This window comes from Pangasianodon hypophthalmus, chromosome 13, assembly GCF_027358585.1.
Source record: "Pangasianodon hypophthalmus isolate fPanHyp1 chromosome 13, fPanHyp1.pri, whole genome shotgun sequence".
NCBI lineage: Eukaryota > Metazoa > Chordata > Actinopteri > Siluriformes > Pangasiidae > Pangasianodon > Pangasianodon hypophthalmus.
In genome coordinates, this window is record NC_069722.1 from 2,752,741 (window position 1) to 2,770,249 (window position 17,509).

At 40.8% G+C, this 17,509-nt stretch overlaps 1 protein-coding gene across 4 annotated transcripts in view; it reads right to left on the reverse strand.

The window, feature by feature from the left end:
* rarab (retinoic acid receptor, alpha b) overlaps nucleotides 1–17,509 on the reverse strand; it is a 98,620-nt gene that overhangs the window by 3,660 nt on the left and 77,451 nt on the right. For 2 of the 4 annotated variants that reach the window (XM_053239087.1, XM_053239089.1), the window contains 6 exons: nucleotides 13,387–13,532; nucleotides 9,303–9,444; nucleotides 2,529–2,689; nucleotides 2,232–2,408; nucleotides 1,377–1,581; nucleotides 445–603 (listed from right to left, as the gene is read on the reverse strand). In XM_053239087.1, the coding sequence (XP_053095062.1) occupies nucleotides 445–603; nucleotides 1,377–1,581; nucleotides 2,232–2,408; nucleotides 2,529–2,689; nucleotides 9,303–9,444; nucleotides 13,387–13,532 (990 nt within the window). Of the gene's footprint in view, nucleotides 1–444; nucleotides 604–1,376; nucleotides 1,582–2,231; nucleotides 2,409–2,528; nucleotides 2,690–9,302; nucleotides 9,445–13,386; nucleotides 13,536–17,509 lie in introns of all 4 variants that reach the window. The other 2 variants (XM_053239086.1, XM_053239088.1) reach the window with 1 other exon arrangement.

Consider the following 17,509-nt stretch of genomic DNA (forward strand, 5'->3'; position numbering starts at 1 on the left):
TGCATACTGGGAACACCCCACAAGACCTGCTGTTTTGGAGATGCTCTGACCCAGTCGTCTAGCCATCACAATCTGACCCTTGTCAAAGTCGCTCAGAACCTTACGCTTGCCCATTTTTCCTGCTTCCAACACATCGACTTTGAGAACTGACTGTTCACTTGCTGCCTAATATATCCCACTGCTTGACAGGTGCCATAATGTCAAGATAATCAACGTTATTCACTTCGCCTGTCAGTGGTATTTAATATTATGGCTGATCGGTGTATATACACACATGGGTATATTTTAAAAGAACATCCAATATATATTAAAAAACATAAATAAAAGTTATTCAGAACTGTTTGACCTGGCTGTACATTTCCTCAGAGTAGAGCTTTTGCATGGCGAAGAGTACTGCTTTCTGTCATCTGTTTAATTCTGTCGTGTTTAAATCTTCTTCCTCACCTTTAGCGCTGATGCTCCTGAGGTCTGTGATCTTCATCAGCATTTTGGGGAACATGTGTGGTTTATGAGGCCTCCTCTTTCTCACGTAGATCTTCAACGCTTCGAGCAGAGGCTCCTGCAGGATATCGACCTTGTCTGACTCCTCCAGATCCTGACGATCTGTACAGAAAGAGAAAAGACTCACGACTCTCACATGGTTTCTAGGAAAAAGATCTCCCAATTGAAGGTTCTTTAATAACTTCACAAGTGGATAAATTCAGCTTTTGTCCAGGTATATGCATATTATGTGATGCACTATGCATAACTAATCAGCAACAAGCAGTGCTGTTAGCCCCGCCTCCTGAGTATGATTTCCACCATCATTAACCAATCATGAGAAGGTATCAAAAACTATTAATTGGGATTTTTAATACTGCCCCATTGGTCATTGTTACAGTACTAAAGGTTCCAGTAATTTGGGGTCTTCCAAAGATTGACCCAGTAATACTCAGGGGCGGGGCTAGCAGCACTGCATGGTACTGATTAATTGTGCATATACACAAAAATTAAATGTAAAAAATAAAAAAAACCACAATGTTTGTGAAGTTTACTGAGCTATTTCCTTCTCAACCCACACAAACGTTTTGGCTTTTTTTTTTTTTAACTTAACTACACAAAATGCTATTTATATTTTTATAGTATATCCATAGCACTGATTGATCAGAAAGTGTCATTTACTGCCTCTTGATTGGGTGTTAAATGATGTGGAACCCCATGTTTGCAAATGTTTGGATCACTTTAGCTTCAAACGTGCCGTGCAGTAACACCCATTCAGCTGTAATCTGCCTGTAAACTGAGCTAGAATGTAGATTTTGATGAATCTTGCTAAAACATCACTCTGTCTCTAGCTGTTGATATTCAGCCTCGTGTCCTTTAGTGAAGCCCTGCAGTACCTCCACACAGCAGGCAGATGGCGCTGAGCAGGCCCGTCTCTGCGTCGTCCATCTCCAGCGGCAGCAGCTGATTAGCGAAGGCGAACACGAGGTCAGTGAGAGGCCCGAAGCCGGCGTTATGCATCTGCGTCCGGTTCAGCGTCAGTCCGTCCGAGAACGTCATGGTGTCCTGATCGGGAGTGTAGCGTGTGCAGATCCGCAAAATCTGAGATGGGAGAGAACAGAATACGAACGTTATGACAATCCAGTGCGTACACAACTGAACACACGTTTAATTCTGTTTAGTCTCAGAAAAACTATGGAGGGAAAAACCTGTTTTTAATTAAAAAAAAAAAAAAAGCTTACAAAAATAAATGCAAACTTTAGACACCAAACAGAGGTAAAGCTGTAACTTTACGTTTTCTGACATCTTCAGAACAGACTTTACGTTTTTGTTTTTTTTTTATTTTGTTTTTTGCAGTTTCCCAATAACATGACAAGCTGCATTTTTTTTTGTCTTAATAACTTTGAGAGAGAAAGAAAGAGAGGCTGGTGAGTGAATGACTGTTAATGTTAATAATTAAGAACAAGAAGTAACATTTCACGGATGTTTCACAACATTAAATGTAACTATAAATGGATAAAAATGATTACGACAATCTTTAATTAATAAATGAAATTAATAAATGAAATGCTGTGGAATAAGGGGAATAACATACTTGGGGATGTGCTGTTCTAGGAAAATAATCAACTTCAGTACAGTAACAGTATCTCTTCTTCATCCCACCACTCAGTGTTTTATTATTTATATATTTTCCACTGTTGTGTTTGTGTGTATTATTATTGTAGTTGTTGTAGTGTGTGTGTGTGTCTCACCAGGATGTCGAGGCAGGCTGCTTTGAGCAGTGTTATCTGATCTGCGATGGTCAGCGTGGTAAAGCCGGGCAGCTGTTTGGCGAACTCCACTGTTTTTATGATGCACTTGGTGGAGAGTTCGCTGAATTTATCCCACAGATCCACGTCCAGAGAGACTCTGTGATCAGCACTGTTATTCTACAGGACAAGAGGAGAAAACACATCACACTGAGCTTCATCATGACACTGAGCTTCATCATGGCACAGACCGGTGAGTTCTGACAGGACTAGCGCCCTCTGCTGCTGTGTCTCACTCACCGTGGTGTATTTGCCCAGCTGACACAGCGATGGAAACGTGTCCTGGTGAGCTTTTCTCACACGCTCGATCATCCGCTCCGTATCAGGACTCATAACGTAGCTCTCAGAACACTCCGGCTTCTTCTCCTCCTTCTTCTTCTTGTTCCGGTCGTTCCGAACCGCTGTGTGAGGGGGAAGAGACACGAATCAAACAATCAGCAACATTTTGGTTTTTTTTTTTTTAATCACTGGATACTCACAAACTGGCACCTGGTGTGTGTTCATCTTCATAAACTCTTACTGTAAATACAAGCTTTGGTCAGAGAGGACCGTGAAGAGCAAATAACAACTAATGGCAGATTTTTTTTTTTTTTTTTGAGTTTTTCTACCACTTTGGCTGAATTTCTCAGTACTTTTTCCACTCCATATCTGTATTCCTCAACCTCATCCCTCTACTCCAGAAATATTGCCACAGTATCAGTGGATTGAAGTCACAGATCTTGTTGGTAATTATTTAAGTCAGTTGATCACCCAGGGGAAATTAATCCAGCTCAAAAATCTGCTTTAAATTCTACTTTCCTCACGCCTCTGTCCCTACTGATCCACACATCCCCCATACACACCACAGTACACAGACAGCAATAAACTGGCATTAAAAAAATGTGACTCCGTCAACACTAGATGGCGACACAACTCTATTTATCTTGCTGCAGGAGTCTGTCCTCAAGTAAGGCTCACTACAGCACCCATCTTTAAAGTCTTAAAATCAGTGTGGGAATGATGTAATAATGATGAAAGAACAATCTGAAAGCAGAGGAGACAAGAAAAAAAACTGTAAAGAGATGATTTTGAGACGGAGAGCGACGAGGAAAAGAATTGCTACACACAAAACACACACACACACATTCATGATACATGGAAACCTTTGGAATTAAATTACAAAACTGTAAATGCTAAAACTGAGAAAAAACAGATGTGAACGTCTCCAGAATAGACACACACAGACACACCGCATACAAAAGTGTGCATTCATCATTACAGTACAACTGCTTTCCACACACACACACACACACACACACACACACAGCTGGCAGATGAAGGTGTTAATATCAGTGATGAACGACGTCTGTGTGCCGCTCTAATCGAATCCAGGTACATGACACAGCACAGCACTGAAGCTCATTGTGTGTGTGTGTGTGTGTGTGTGTGTTAGGGGGTTACAACCACACAATCACGTTCCCAAACTACTTTCTGAGTTTACACACATTTCCAGATCCAGCTCAGGATCCAGGGATGAACTTTGCATGCCACACTGTCTGAATCTTCACAACTCAGCCTTACACAACAAAACAAACAATTCATTCACATATTCGATTTTTATGCTAGTTGAATCATTTACAGATATATGAGCATGCTAACACACACAAACACAAACACACACACACACACACACACACACACACACACACACAGGGTCTATAAGTAGTTTCTAAGAACACACAGCATGTAATACACACTCAGTACTTTCTGTTCACTCTGCACAGTTATGCCAGATCCTTGTCATTTTGTGCTACTTCTCTCTAGAACGTTCCTCCTCATCATACTGTTTTTATTCCTTAGTTTTTTCCTCACATGTGTTTTTTCCTGTTCTGCTGTCAAAATATGCCATGTTTCTGGTTGGTCGATGTGTACATGCAATCATGCATAATATAATGTACAATATAATATTTTCCCTGTTCTCTCATTTAAAAATTGTTTTACAATTTTTATTTATTTTTTTCTTTATCTTCCATTCCTTCACTTTCCTTTCTCTCCTCCTCATAGGAGTGGCTTTCATAGTCCATATAATGGTCGAGATAATCTTTCTATACTGCTAACAAAGTCCTTATTGTCCTCTGAAGAGAGGGGTGGGAGAAGAGGTATAAAAAAAAATGATATCAGCCAAGAATCAAAGCTGCAACGTTATATCGAAATATCGAAAAATTTCCTGTTTATTTTTAATGGAATTCATTTCACTGAATTTGGAATCAAAGTTGAGATTTTTTTATGGATGTGCATTTCAGGGATGTATTCCATATGAGAGATATTTCACATAAGCTCACAGAGAGGATGTCGGATATTACAGCTGATACTCAGATTTAGGGTTGCCAGATTGGACTCAGCAGGTCCAAAAATCCTTCCCAATTCTTTACATAACAAGATAAGATAAGATCTCACTTGAGGTAAAGCAGCTATAAACAGTCGTTCCCTCACAAGCCCCTCTTTCATCTCTCTCATGAAAATAATAAGACACAAAAAAAACCACTTAGCTTGTCATGTTACCGAGAAACCGCATAGCGTAAACTCCTCTGTCCTGAAGATTTCGGAAAACGTAAAGTTACAGCTTTTTTACCTTTGACCATTACAAAGCGCTGACACTGGAGACTCCTTCCATTAATGCTGAAAATGAATCTCCTTACAGAAAACTTCACCATATCAATGATGTTTTAAAATCTGTTTCTGTGGCGCATTCGTGTACAAATTCATGTGAATGAGCTGTTACTATAGAAACGAGCGCATTATTATAAACCTGTGATTTGCAGCTGCACTTCTGTCAGAGCTGCTGGTATAGAAAATTACTCCTGACCAATCAGAATCCAGAATTCAACAGCGCTGTGGTAGAATACCCCAACTTCCTAACGAGCTGGGCTGAGTGAAGAAAAGATTTTCACTGTGTTGCACTATGTGACAAATAAAGGCTTTTCATTAATATTAAAAATAGCTCTCTTTTTTTTTAAATAGGAAATCCTGCCAACCTGGCGATAACGCTCAGAGCTCTGGGTGGGTGCTTTCCTTTTTAAACTCTTTCCATCATCAGCTCTCCTTCCTCTCTCTCTCTCTCTCTTCATCTCTCACAGTGATGAAATGTTTCAGGTTCCTCCCCCAGCTCTTGTAGGAATGGTGTAAACATTCATGTGGGTGCTTCTTCACTGATCGACTCGTGCGGTTTGTGGATGTTCGTGTCAGCAGCGAGGCCTTAAAGCGCTGCAGTAACCAACAACAATAACAATACGTCACCAAGGTCGATCTGGAGGGCTTCGGACGTTATCACTTCTTCTCTTTCAAGGTCCTGTACAAAACTAAACACACCGACTGACTGCCGGTGGTTAAAAATGGCGGGTCTCCTAGCAGGATTCCTAATGTTTTTTTTAGACCAGTTGGGGGATGGAAACACACAACAGTATTATTATCAGGTCTCTGTGGAAGGTTAGAAGCACACTGATTAAAGGAACATTTCAGTTTAATATAATGCTGCATTTGACTAAAAGTCATAACTCGTAATTTCCTAGACTTCCAATTAAGAAAAACCAAAGAAATCACTCCCTCAACTGGGAATTCCTCTCAGAAACTCGGGATGATCTCCTCAACTCCAACTTCAGTAAATGATGTCAAATCAACATGGCCGCTCACAGCACTAGCAGTAAACAAGCAGCACTACTTACCTTCAAAAAAAGTTATATTGTGTATATATATATATATATATATATATATATATATATATATATATATATATATATATATATATATATATTGTATATACATACAACATCCAGACATATTCATTAAATCTGTAACACTGACTACAGAGTTCACTGATTTGAGGAAGTAAATATACATCACTCATCACTGTTAGTTTGCTAGCTTGCTGCTAACAAAAGATGAACATGGAGGCATCTGTTTCATTCCCACTTTGCAGCTCAAACACACAGAGGACGAAAATGACGAAATTCCGAGCTCCTGCTTCCCATTTCCGAGGTAACCCGAATGCAGTGTAACATGTACACAGTGTTCTTCTAACCTGAATTGCAGTCGATCTGCCAAAAAAAAAAAAGGTTTGTGCTGAACCTACGAGGCTAATTTAGCTAAGTAGGGCTGTTATGGGTTAAATGTTTTACAGTATGATGACCTAGTCCCAAAAAATAAAAAATAAAAAAATCACAGTTTCATGAGCTGGTGGTGAAAATTAAAGGAAAAATTAATTATGAAATCTTTTGTATAAATCTCTTTGTACATTCTTATATACAGAACAAAAACCAAAAGGAAAAAAAGGATCAGATCCCGATCTCAGAACTATATTTTTGAGAAGGACTTTTCCATAAAATCTATCACACTCTCAGAATTTATCTTGCAAGCTGAAAGAGAGAGCGGCTGTGAGGAAAGGAGACGTGCCGAGCCAAAAAATAAAAATCTAACTGGAGCTGCTGAGCCAAAAAGCAGACTGTTGTTTGGTTTACAGCAACAGCAGTAGTGGATTAAACACAGCCAAAAGGGTTCGATGCAGTCGCCACCCTGCACCGAGAAACTGACGAGTCCACAGAAAGAGGGTAAGAAAGTTTTGGGGAGACACACATAAGGGATGAGAAGCAGCAGAGAAAGGAACTTGATCAGGTTAAAAAAAAAAAGAAACAAAAAAAATATACCAACAGTACGTTTACAGCTACCAGTGGAGAATTGTGTAAAGTGCATGTCTCATTCACTTGTAAACTCCGCCTTCAAGCTTTAGGCCACACCTCCTACATCTATGCACTGAAGAAGAAGTGTGACTGTTTTTATCTCTGCAGCATCCTTTAGTGCATGTTTATAAATAATAATGTGCCCTAATTAGTCACAAACTATATTAGCAAGTCTTGCACGATGCTAAACTGGTGGCTATAAGCTTCTATTTCTAGTTAGCTACATTAGCCTCGTAGCAAACACGTCCTGATCAAACTGTTCTGTTCTGTTCACCTTCGTCTTCTAACCCATTCCTCGCTTCCTTCATGCCTCAGTGCTTGTTTTGACTATTTGACTCATTTTTCATTCTAATTTACACTGTAAATGTAAATCCACTGTCACCACCACACACACACACTACACACACACACACTCATCTCTAACAGAGTATGTGTTGCCTGCGGCTTCTCCTCCTCCTCCTCAGCATATATTCATCTCTCCGGAGTGAGCGAGGTGCCAGCGTGGGCTGTGGAAACCCATCTAATGGAACCATTAAAGAACTATTAGTGCAGGGAAAGTCATTTTTCACCACACGCATATACACACACACACACACACGCTCCCACAACACACTCACACACTCAGAGAGATGCTTCTCCGTATTGAACAGAAAACTCCTCAACACTCGCACCACGTTGGCCTGCGTGAGACCAAGAGCTTCAGAGGATAACGCATCTAAAGAAAGATTTCAGTGTGTTGTGAAATTCAGGATTAAAAGGAAGCGAATGTGTAGATCTTCATCACGATGACAACGTCTCGTTAGGCATCGTTAAGCACAAACCGGATGCACACACACAAAGGAAATTCACTAAACGAAATTCTGCTCCATCCACTTTCTACGAGGGAAAAATGAAAATTAAAAAAAAAGACACCAGCAGCATGTTTTATGAAGTTGAATCAAATCTGACTTGCAAACTCTGAGCCACAAACTGGCTCTTGATTATCTTCAGAAGATCAGTCCCTCATTTCTACTTTTCTACTTTTCAATATTACTAACAGTTTATTTGCTTAGGTATTAAAGCCTTCACACACATCCTCACACACTTTACTGCATGATTCTAGAATCCAAAAAAAACACCAAAACATTAAGTTTGATGAGTTTAGCAGCTGGATGAAGGCCAACAAAACAGCTTCTGTGGAGGCTTTAGAGCAGCTGGGGCATATCGGGGTCAAAGGTAAGAGGTCAAAGGTCACACAGGCTGTCAGGGGAGGGATGGAAGGGCAAATACACTGATGGACTGAGGTCAAAATACACACACACACAAATGTTTCGCAAATGTGAACGAATCATTTAAATGAACAGAGTCAAATGACTCGAGTCACTGAAGAGACTCACACACCCACACCCACCCACACCCACCCACACCCACTCACACCCACACACACCCATACACACCCAAACCCACCCACACCCACTCACACCCACTCACACCCACATCCACTCACACCCACTCACACCCACATCCACACACACCCACTCACACCCACACCCACTCATACACACCCACACACACCCACACACACCCATACACACCCAAACCCACACACACCCACCCACACCCACCCCCCTGCACCCACCCACACCCACATCCACACACACCCACTCACACCCACACCCACTCACACACACACCCAAACCCACACACACCCATACACACCCAAACCCACCCACTCACACCCACACACACACACTCACACACCCACTCACACCCACACCCAAACCCACACACACCCATACACACCCCCATACACACCCAAACCCACCCACTCACACCCACACCCACACACACCCATACGCACCCAAACCCACCCACACCCACACACACCCACCTGCACCCACCCTCACCCACACCAACCCACACCCACTCACACCCACACCCACACCCACTCACACCCAAACCCACACACACCCATACACACCCAAACCCACCCACACACACCCACCCACTCACACCCACCCTCACCCACATCCACACACACCCACCCTCACCCACACCCACACACACCCATACACACCCAAACCCACACACACCCACCCTCACCCACATCCACACACACCCACTCACACCCACCCTCACCCACATCCACCCTCACCCACACCCACACACACCCATACACACCCAAACCCACACACACCCACTCACACCCACCCACACCCACATCCACACACACCCAAACCCACACACACCCACACACACCACCCTGCACACACCCACACCCACTCACACCCACCCACACCCATCCACACACACACACACTTACACTCTTTGGACATGCCCACTTCCAGGCACTTCTGCAGACGACAGTACTGACAGCGGTTGCGTGTGACCTTGTTGATGATGCAGCTCTTCTCTCGGTGGCACGTGTACACCATGTTCTTCTGAATGCTTCTGCGGAAAAAACCCTGCAAACAATAACACACACAGACACACTGAGTCCAGTCCTGTAATAGTTTTTATATAGTCAAAAAAACTATATATATAGTTGTAATTAAATCAGTGTGCACTAATACATGTTTCAAAGTGGTAGAGATGATAACTCTTAACCAGAGGTGTTTACGTTTAAATATACACTAGTATTCAAGATAATAAAATAACTGACTTTAAACTGATCAGAACTTACAAATGATTTTCAACTGACCAAATCCAGACTTTCTTTCTTTCCTCACTTACCTTTACTTACTTATTATATTTATATACGTACTTTTACTTACTATACTTACTTTGACTTACTTATTTTTACTTATCCTGACTTATATGTACTTAACTAATGACTAAACAACTTACATATACTTTCTTCCTTAGTTGTACTTATTTATTCACATTTTATATAACCAGTAGTTTAGTTAATGTTTAATAAATGTTAATAAATTTCAGTGAATAAACAAGAACAACAACAACAACAAGAAAAACACAACTGAACAACTGAATGGTGTAGCAGCCAGGGGAAAAAAAAAAAAAAACGAGTAAAAATCTCATGGCTTTTGAATATTTCAGCGAGTGCTCCGAAGGTCAAAATGAAACTTGAGTAAGGAAAAAGTAATATTTAGTGATTCAATAATAATACTTGAGAAAAGTTTAAATCTTCCAAATTAAAGTAGTTAAGTACAGTAGCAAAGAAGTAGCTTTGGTATGATCTCTCACACAGGTCAATACTGGTTCAGTTTTCCATAATGAAATCATAATGGATTTTATTTAAATCTTTAAACAAACTCTTCTGCTACACGCCTTTCACTTTGAGTATCATGATGATTCACAGTGTAGAGCCGTATTTCGATGGCATTAGTTCTTGTGTGATGTTCCCGTGTCGTCTTCTTTTTTTTTTTTAATACACTTCTCCTCTGTGATAAAACTCTTGTATCCAGGCGACAGTTAAATTACTGCAGGAGGGACGAGTCTTCAGGTTGTTTGTGACAACCTAACTAACAGAAGGATAGTTTGTGATAAATAGTGAAATAACATGAGTGTGTGTACTCTTCTCTTTACCGGAATCGGGGAAAAAATAGCTTTTATCAGCCGTGCTTCGTTCCCTCTTTTCTGTTCTGACTTCACAGAAACCTGACGCATTGATAAAGCCATGACAAAACTCACACATGGCTATCACCAAAAAGGCCCAAAAATCAGCCCCAAGTGCGAACGCCGCTCTGGCAGCCCATCAGCTGATAGTCTGTGCGTTTTAACAGAGACGCACAAACACCGACACACACAAGCACACACACAGCACATCAGCATCTACACACTACACTCATACAACATTTCAACACATCACACCTTCCTGACATCACCATCACCTTTACACATTCACTCGAGGAGCTCGGATACTGACACTGGACTGGGATTAGTCATGCAGTGTGTGTGTGTGTGTGTGTGTGTGTGTGTGTGTGTGTGTGTGTGTGTGTCATGGAGGAGTTTAGAAATTACCCCATGCATGAGCTGAGCAGAGGAAAGAAGAGAGCAGTCACGAGAAGATGGAAGAAAAAAGAGAGGAAAAAAAGAGTGGAGGATGAAAACATACACATGACATGAACCGAGTAGAAATGGGACAAAAAGAGGAACTGAAGAGAATTAAAGGATGGAGAAATAGCTGACAGAGGGACAAGGTTTAAAAAGAGAGGAGGATTAAAGAAAGAGAAGGGACAAGATGAGAAGCATGAAGTGAGAAGAGACAATGAAATGAGTAGAAGAGAAAAATGGAGAAAATGTGTAACAAGAGGAGGATTAAGGAAAGAGAAGGGACAAGAGGAGAAATGGACACTGGACTAGGACTGAGTTGCTTGGTGGCTGTGTTTAATTTAGTCTTCAGGCAGTTAAAGCTCTTTAGTGTCCATTTAATAACTGTGTGAGTATTAAGCTCTGACCACACTGAGACAGTGTGTGTGTGTGTGTGTGTGTGTTGGGGGGGGGGGGGGTGGGGGGGGGGGGGTGTGGTGGGGGGGGGGGGGGGGTGTAACTGAGTGTGTACAGAGTTATCAGCATGGAAGGGATCTGAACGTGAGCCGGTTTCTGTAACACACACTCTGAGAAGCTCTGACTGCTGACTCTGACTGCTGACTCAGCTTTATCTCAGAACAGCCAAGAGGATGAGAGGATAAGAGGATGAGAGGATAAGAGGATGAGAGGATGAGCAGATGAGCGGATGAGAGACTCCTTCAGGACGGAGTTCAGAAACGCTGCTCTGATTCTCAGCAGTGGGAAGAGAAGGAGGGAAACACTGAGCATGAAAATTTAATGAAGTTATGTTTATATCTTGCTGAGCGAGTGTGTTTGTGTAGCGTGTGTGCTCCTCACACAGTTCCCTCCCTCAGCCTTGTGTGTGTGTGTGTGTGTGTGTGTGTGTGTGTGTGTGTGTGTGCGTGGAGGTTAGCTCAGTGCTAACCTCTGCTCTTGCGCTCCCTCGGACTCTACAACACACACTCTACACACTGCTGCTCTTTAAACAATAAAATCACTCAGAGCTCGTCTCAGTGTCCAGCTAACAGTTTCAGCTTACTCAGAAGCTTATCTCAAGTTTTGCTTCCTAAAATGTTGAACTTGTTTTCTGATAACGTTTTGCACAACATTTGTTAAAGCAGTAAGCCGCGAGAGGCCATGTGCTGCAGTGATTTTATCACGAGTAAGGTAAAAACCCCATGTGTTAAAATTCTTCCACCATGCAGTGTAGTCCTTAACAGTAATCTTTTGTTGCTAAGCAACATAACAGGCGAAATTTAGAAAGACCGATGCCGTAATGATTTGGATTACTTCAGAAATTATTCGTAAAGTGGCGACAAAAATAAAACGATAAAATCCAGTGTTCGATAAATCATTTAATTTATTCTTAATAATGTGTGCAATAAACAATTCTTCTGCTCCACTTTAGCTGACAGGAGCGAAAAGTGTATTACTGGTTTAAATAAAGAATTTAGTTGTTGTGATGCGGTATGTTGTGAGATGTTGTGAGTATTTTAGAATGGCTTCGGATATGAATGTTTTGAATGAGCTTTTAGATTTTTAGATCAGTTTAGTTTCTCTAATATTACTGCAACGTTTACAAACATTGAAAGCAATAATAATATTAGTTTTTGAACATTGTAGGAATGTTGTTTTGGGAATGTTTCACAGAATTTGCTGAGTACGTCACTTTTTTTCACTGATGATTTTGATGAAGTTGCTCGGCTTGGTGTTTGGACCACTGAGATAAAATCTCAGGACAACTGTGAACTGTTCGATTTCATTATTTTAAACAAAACCCTTAGAGGTTCGGAAAACAAACAGAACTTTTGTTCCAATTCTCATTAAGAGGAATAATTTAGTTAGTGGAAAAACATAATACTGTGTTTTTGGGATTTCTTTGTTCAGCTAAGCAATTTCATGAACGTTCCACAACACTGAACATAACTATAAACGGATAAAAAGTATGACGCGTCATTCTTTAATTAAGAGATATTGTAATCATTGGCAAATTGCAGTGCTGTAAGAGGAAACACTTCGGGACGGAGCTGTTAATGGAGTTTGTGGTGGTAAGAGTAACTTTGCTTCATCACATCACCCTGTTGTTGATTATTTTCCTATAACAGCACAACCCAAGTGCTTTAATCCTGACTTACACACAATATTATCATGGATGCTCCATTCTGAAGATGTCAAAGACAGTTTTCTAAAATATCAGGACTTTATAGTGGACTAATTAAAAGTGGATAGAAGCAGCATTAGGATTCTTATGCATTTGAATCATTTTAGTAATACTTTTTTGGTACATTTATGGTGCGTCTGTTGTAACCCGTGCACTTTTTGACACTAGCACTCACTCCACACTTTACTCCGGGCTAAAAATAAACGGGAAACTGGTGAGCTGAGTGAGTCGGTACCTTGCAGCCCTCACAGGCGCTGACTCCATAGTGATATCCCGATGATTTGTCCTGACAGACGAAGCAGGGTTTATACACACGAGGAGGAGGCGGAGGAGACGGAGGACTCGGGACAATGTCCTCGGAACTGGAGCTCTGAGTGTCCACTGCTACAGAGAGACAGACAGAGAGAGAGAGAGAGAGAGAGAGGGTTAGTCATGCATGGATGAATAATGCACAGTGATATCATAAATGTCAAAAGGACAATCTCATAAACCTCTCAGCCAAATCTGCACTTACACACATTAGAGCTGCATTATGATCTGATCTGAAGAATGGACCTCTTATCTACAACACCATCTCAGTCAAATCCACTTCCTACTCATTTATCTACATCTCCAAGCATTTTTACAAACCATCACTCAAACAGCATCACAGAATGTGAGCGCTAACTGCACCGTTCTGTACACATGAGCTAACAGAAGCCCGTGATTGGCTGGCTTCATTTTGATTGACAGAGAGCAGGACAATCATGCTTCCTGGACTCACACAGCTGTAGCATCAGTGGGATTCAAACTCATGATCTCCTGAGAAAAGGCTGGGTGATATTACAAAATGACGATATCATGATGTCGATACTGTGATAAATTACATCACTTTATACATATATGCGATATCACAAGAACTGCAGTATCTTTATTATTCATTTCAGTTTGATCTGTATAGCGCTTTTAACAATGGACATTGTCACAATCAGCTTTACAGAAAAAAAAATCTATTCAAATTGTAAATGTATGAATTTATCCCTAATGAGCAAGCCAGAGGTGACGGTGGTGAGGAAAAACTCCCTGAGACGATATGAGGAAGAAACCAGACTCAAAAGGGAACCCATCCTCATCTGGGTGACACCGGATAGTGCGATTATAAATAATTCCCTTCTATAACTGTGTACTACATGTTCAACTAGTGCAATTGTGTAACCAGGAAATTGATTACAGTTTTCACATGAAGTCTGTTTGCTGAACCTACCCACTGTCCACTGATGGAGACCTGAGTGCAAAAACTGCTCGCAGCAACCGCAGCCCCAAAGCCACCACAGCAATCACAGTCCCATGCCATCACAGTACAACTGCCCATATGAACCGCAGTCCAAAACCATCTCCACGGTCCCCATGCGGCACCATCGCCAGCAATCCCAATTATTACTACTGCGATTATTATTATTATTATTATTATTATTTATAATAACAAAATGAGTGAAAAATAAAGCAGTTGACTTGATGTTAACATTTTCACTTACCTTTTTATAAATGTTTTCCTATTTTTTTGTTTTTAAATAATTTCTTAATAATTTCATTCAATAAAAGTGTCATCAAACTAAGTTTTAAATATTGTGATTCATGAAATGACAACATTTCAAATGAACTTTAATAAATAAAAATTGGAATCGTTGATAAATTGCTGTGGTAGAAGAGGAATAAAACACGTCAGGACATGCTGTTAGAGGAAAATAATCAACTTCAGTGTGATAACAGTAACTCCACTTCATCACACCAACCCATGGTTGGCACACACACACACACACACACACACACACACACAGTACTGTGCAAAAGTCTTAGGCACCCTATTTTTTTTAGTACAAACTTTGTTACAGATTCTTATTTTATGACTTCTACATTAGTGGTTCGGTACAAAAACTTTTTAGATTGCCAAAAAAAATGTTTGTATGTCAGTAAAGAAAGCAGCAGATTACGTAAGAGACACTTTTCAGACAAAAAAACAGAATGAAGGCTGCTGGGTTTCGCTGCAGAAATAAGAAGCGAGTCGACAGTCAAAGTCTCCAGAAGAACTGTGGCTGCTTCTGCAAGATGCTCAGTAACACTTCCAGCTCATTTCCTTATAAAACTGCACACACTGCACCTGAGACACTATTTTTTTTAAAAAAAGCGAAGGATCATCACACCAAATATTGACTTTGTTTCATTTATTACTGTTTACTGCTTTTTATAGGATTTTTTAAAATGTAGAAACATTTAATTTCATTATTTTTGAAGGCGTCTTTGCTCTACAGCATTTCTTTGCATGTGCCTAAGACTTTTGCACAGTACTGTGTATATATGTATATATATATATATGTGTGTGTGTGTATATATATATATATATGCATATGAATGGAAAAAAAATTGATTCAGTTGCTTCTGATCAGAGTTTGAAATTGTTATTTAAAAATAATCACAGGAAAATATATCACGATACCGGTGATCTCGTCATACTGCCCAGCCATACTCGTCTCTTTCACAGAATACTTTTTAACAAACCTTTTTTATTTCTCTTTCAAACGCCTTAACACGGAGATTCTCCATGAGGATTAAAGCGTCACTGCAGTCAGGGCGAGTGACCGAAGCAAAGCAGCCAACTGTGTGCGCATTAAAGTAGCGCTGAGCCTCTTACACTAATGCCCTCGCTATCGTACAAACCTGCGCAACATTATGCGAGATTATCCAGCAGAGACTCGCTCACACACTGCAGCAGGAAATCTCCGTTCCCATCAAACCACTACCTGCTTTAATCCCCTTCTACACACTACAAAGGTGACCATATACCAGCAATGCACACTGTATTCTCTCAGACACACATACACACACACACACACACACACACACACACACACACACACACACACACACACACCACACCGCTCAGTGGGTCTTTATGGACTGTTTATAATCTAAACTCCGTCACACGCCACGTTTTAGGAAAGAAATGTTGCCACTAGTGGTGTGAAAGTGAATATATAAATCAATAAAAATGCGGTGTAATAAAATAAAGCTGTAAAATTTCACACACAGCGATTTGTAAACGGACGAAAAGCTGGTAAACCTCATACACAAGCGTCAGAGAGCTTCACCACAACATCAAGCTTCATCACTGAAGGAGGACGAACTGACACCACCAGCTCTCTCTCATACACACACACACACACACACACACACACACACACACACACACACACAGAGGGCTGGGCGATATGACGCTATAATATCGATACTGTGATAACGTGATGATAAAGTGTCCTGAAGTGTTTCATTTCTCTTAGACCACAGCAATTTGCCAACACTAACCATTTTCATTACTTGGCACACTGTATTTTTTATCCATTTATTGTTGTGGAACTTACGTTATAGCAGCTATAAACATTCGCCTCACAAACAAACATCAGCCTCTTTCTCTATTCTCTCTCTTTAAGATAATAAGACAAAAAAAGCAGCTTTTTCAACTCCTCTGTGCTAAAGATGCACTAACACTGGAGACTCCTTCCATCAAGGATTACCCACGTGTTTGTGTGGAGCGTCCGCTGTACAAGCTGTTACTATGGAAACAGCAACATATTAGAACATAAATATAAACCTGTGATTTGCAGCTGCAGTACTGTCAGGCTACGTTTACACCACAACGATGTAGTCAAAAATGGAAAAGTTTTTCTCTTGCGTTTTCAAAAAGTTTCACGTATACACAACAATGTTTTCAAAACAATTGGCGTTTACGCATATCCGTGATAACGGCCAAAAACGCTGTATTACATACGCCAGGCCAGTAGTTGGCGCTGTCCCCTTGTTAGTTGGTTGTAATATTGGTGAAGTAAATCCACACTTTGCTGAAGAAGCGTTAGCAAACTCTCGAGCAGCAACAACACTACCATGTACTCCGCCATTGTTGTGTTTGTTTGTTCGCGCTTGCCTTTACAATAGACACGTACTGCGCACGTCTACATACCTAACACGTACTACGCACGCGCATGATGTCACCGTTTTCAAAGATTCCCGTATTGGGTGTTTACATGGAGACGATAACGGCGGCGTTTTCAAAAACTTGCACTTTGAAACCCGTTTTCAAAAATATGCGTTTTCAGTCCCCAAAACGGCGTTGTCGTGTAAACGGACAGGCCAAACCCGTAAAAAGTTTCCCGTATTTTCCCGTAGTTTCCCCTCAGAGAAAGTATGTGATAGAGTATATATAAGTATGCTGTTACAGAAAATTAATCAACACTTTCTGACCAATCAGAATCCAGCAGCACTGTGGGATCAGGATGTTTCTGCATGTGGCTGATGTGAAGAGTGTAACAGAACCAGCACAATGAACC